The 3,881-nt window shown below is 37.9% G+C and overlaps 1 protein-coding gene across 1 annotated transcript; it reads right to left on the reverse strand.

Moving 5' to 3' along the window:
* Positions 1–759: 759 nt before the first annotated feature.
* LOC141400194 (vitellogenin-3-like) lies at positions 760–2,282 on the reverse strand. Its single transcript, XM_073979646.1, has 2 exons — positions 1,984–2,282; positions 760–1,918 (listed from the first exon to the last, which is right to left on the reverse strand). Exons 1-2 carry the CDS (start codon positions 2,192–2,194, stop codon positions 909–911), a joined length of 1,221 nt encoding a protein of 406 aa, XP_073835747.1. The 5' UTR covers positions 2,195–2,282; the 3' UTR covers positions 760–908.
* Positions 2,283–3,881: the final 1,599 nt, after the last annotated feature.

Here is a 3,881-nt window from a genome sequence, read left to right on the forward strand (position 1 = left end):
ATCATCATCACAACCTCAACAACAATACATAAACATCTCTATAATTGACCAACCACCGCACATCACTGCAGAATAGACCAGTCACCACACACAACAACTTGATTATAAACTTACATCCATCATCACAACCTCAGCAACAACCTATAAACTTACATCCATCATCACAGCATCACCTACACACTCAACTTCACAAACAAATCCGCAATAGTCCAGCATTTATCATCATCACATATAATCCAACCACAACACACAGTTTCTTTAAGGATGGTCACAATGGACCTCAAGGTCTCCGAGTGAAGTAGCTGCCAACAACGGTAGCTGCGCGTCCTAAAACCAAACATGGATTTTCTAAAGAATATTTTTTTTAATATCCCAGCAATAAACGTCGATTTTCTAAAGAATCTTTTTCAATAAAAATCCAAGCGGTAAACGTGGATTTTCTAAAGAATATTTTTCAAAAAATATCCCAGCAATAAACTTGGATTTTTTGAATATTTTTTAAAAACTATGCAGCGATAAACGTGAATTTTGTAAAGATTTTTTTTTCTAAAAAAGAATATTTTTTCAAAAAATATCCCAGCGAGTATTTTTTTAAAACACCCCAACGATTTATCGATTTTATTTTCTAAACAATATTTTTTGTAAAAATACCCAATAATAGTCCCAAATTTTCCACCAGAAGATCCAAAAGAAAACAAATTCAAAAATACTTATTTTTTTCTTTTCTCATTTTTGAGAAAACTTGCTTGGGTTTATTGATTTTTTTTAATTTCATATTTTTTTTAATTTCTAACTACAAATTTTTAAGTTTTTCGAAAATTTTAATGATCTAGTATCAAGAGTCCGAACGATGGAAGTGGGGTGATAATACAAAAGCCTTACAAACAATCACATCTCAACAACACCTTTTAGTTATTTTGGTATCTTTGATGAGAACCATGGCGGGGCTTTTGTTGAGTGGCTGGGGTCTTCTTGCCATAGGGACTTTGGTCGTTGACTTCCAACATATAATCACCAGAAACATCGCGAGCAGTGTTGATACCCATGTAAGCACGTTTGCCGTAGCCTTGTTGGTTCTTGTATTCCTTGAAGCAGTTAGCCTTGACAGCGGGGAAGTTGCGTTCATTGCCGGGTACTACAGTTTCGGTGTAGTAGCGGGTGGCCTGCAATTGAGCATCGAAGACGTTGCGAGCACCAGGAGCACCGTTAGATGGACCATTGGGGAAGAAATCAACATCACCACAACGTCTGGTTGTACCCAAAGCCAAGGCGGATGTGTGGATGGCATCAACGAATTTGGCATCACCACGAGCAACACCGGTCAAAACCTTGGGGTCCTTGGCCATTTGGCTGGCTGGGTCCAAAGCGGTGATACGATCCAATTTGTGGGTAGTCAAGGCCTTGAATACTTTACCGGCAACACCGCAGACATTAGCAGCAACACCTTGTCCAATAACATGGATGTTATCCAAGGGTACGCATTCATTGGTCAATTCAACCAAGGATTTGGCCAACATTTTACCGGTCTCATCGACATCCAAGGAAGCATAACGTTGAACATTGGTGATGGTGTGACCCAAATCGATGACAACCAAGTGACCACCTACTGGCTTGTTGCTCTCCCATTTGGATTCATCATCGTCTTGGGGTGATTGGGGTTTTTGGCTGTTGCGTTGGACATAGGCTTGGATGAATTTGGTGTTGGTCTTCTTGGCCTTTTCCAAACTTTCGGGCAAACCAGTAACGAACACGGTGACTTCTTGTTGGCCAAAGCGGGGCATTTGCTTGGCAGTTTGAACATAGTCGTTCAAGTTGCTGGTTTCCTTCTCACCTTGGCTGCCAAAAATATAGACGGGAATGTTGCTGGGGCTGGGTACGAAGTTTGGTGAAACACCATTGTTGATTTGGGCCAAGTGGTCTGCGAACAAAATACACGCAATAAGTCATAGAAATCTATTTTCCGTTATTCGTTTTGTTACTTACACAATTTGCGCATCAATTTGGCTCCCTTGTCCAATGGCATGCTCTCCAACTGCTCCAAGGTCAATTCATCCAAAGATGGTGTGGATTCCAATTCATTGGGTTTCAACCACTGTGAAGGTTTCAAGTGATTTTGACGCGATGAAGACGATGGCGTAGCCAAAGCTCCGGCCATTAAACAGGCCACAACACACACAACTCCCAATGGATTCATGCTAACGGATTGATCAGTATATCGGTGATAATAGTTCGTCAACTACCCTTAACGCTTGCTTGTTCGAAACGTTAACTGTGCTTTATTCCGCCAAAGCAAAGGGTTTATATACCCAGCGTATGAAATGTAGAATTGAAATGCAGCGGATTGGATTCTCAGCAAAATTGTACAAAAATGCTGATGCTGACTTAACACGGTAGTTTATCAGTTTTGCTGTTGAGGCGTATGTGGAAATTGACATTTATTGATTGATTGTGTGCATGTGTGTATTATTAAGCAATTGGAAAATTTAGTAATTTTTTTTGTTGTTGCTGGTTATCATTTGCAATGAATGATATGATTTTAAGTATTCAAAAAATCTATGATCGCCGCCTTCAAAATTATTTTTAAAAACAATCCACGATTATTTACCTGATATTCGATGGGAAATATTCCTTAAATATATCCTTAAAATCACACCATTTAATATTTTTTAAAACTCCACGATTATTATTGCTCTACTGGTAATTTAGGATTATTTTATCGTATAAGTCATAATTGCAAAATGATAATACTTTAAAAAAAGAAGACTTTAAACAGCTTGAAATTTAATGTAATGGCGGGTGCACTTGGAAAATTCTAGGCGGGAAATAAGTTAAAAGATTATCAAAAGTTGTGAAATGCTTTATATTTGATTCACGACTGATCTTGGCTGAGGGTATAACGACTTTTTTCAAAAAATATATTTTTCCACTAATAAATTAGTTGTTTTAAAATAATAAAACAACAACAATGGGATTAAGCAAGACTATTTTGAAAAACAAAATCCCACAGAAAATCTTTAATTGGTATTCTACTCAATGAAACCATGAAATTCCATAAAAATAACCTATTGAAAGAAACCTTCTAATGGATTGGTTATACCCTCAGCCTCAGGTATGGAAAAAAACTTTTTAAGGGGTGACCCCCCTTTTTCATTTTTTCGTAAATTTTTTCCGAGAAAACTACCATACTTTTTTAGAATATTTATTTCTGACAAAGCACATCTTAATCTAGCGTTCGATTTCTTTTTTTTTTTTTTTTTTTTGAAAAATATTGTGAAATTTGTTGGCAAATGATCGTGGATGGTCTTTGTAAAAGCGTTTTGCGTTTGAAACTGTTACCACTTGTTGTTGTTGTAACATCGTTTATTATTATGTTTGTATGTTCGTTCCTCTGTTCTATCTGGCTCTGGGTCTATCTCCAGTTCCAGGAAAGTGGCTACTTCGATGGGATGTAACCACAGATCCACCGGAGTTAGATGAGTAGGTTTGCCTGGGCAGTTGAAAAGGTGTTTTGTGTCGTGCGGGCCCATGCGCGGTCGATTTCCGTAAGAAGAATTTAGGCGACTGTAATATCCCGAGCGTAGTTGAGCCAGAACTACTCTAGTTTGTCGTGGCAGTTGACGCTCCTCAGCTGCGATTGATGGGGGATTTATTTCGAAGACTTTATTCACACTATAGCTCTGTTCCAGAACTAAAAAGTTTTTACAATTGTTACCACTTTAACACATGTTGCGTTCCCGTACACAAAATTTATATGAAAATCGTTTACGACTATTACAACTTTTACGACTTTTACCACTTTATAAAGTACGGGAACAGGCCATATATTTGCTTATGGCCTTAGCAACTGCATCTGAACCCGCTTGTTATTCCTGCTGATCTAG

The sequence above is a fragment of the Musca autumnalis genome, unplaced genomic scaffold, assembly GCF_047663935.1.
Source record: "Musca autumnalis isolate F117 unplaced genomic scaffold, ASM4766393v1 scaffold_3, whole genome shotgun sequence".
Taxonomy (NCBI): Eukaryota; Metazoa; Arthropoda; class Insecta; order Diptera; family Muscidae; genus Musca; species Musca autumnalis.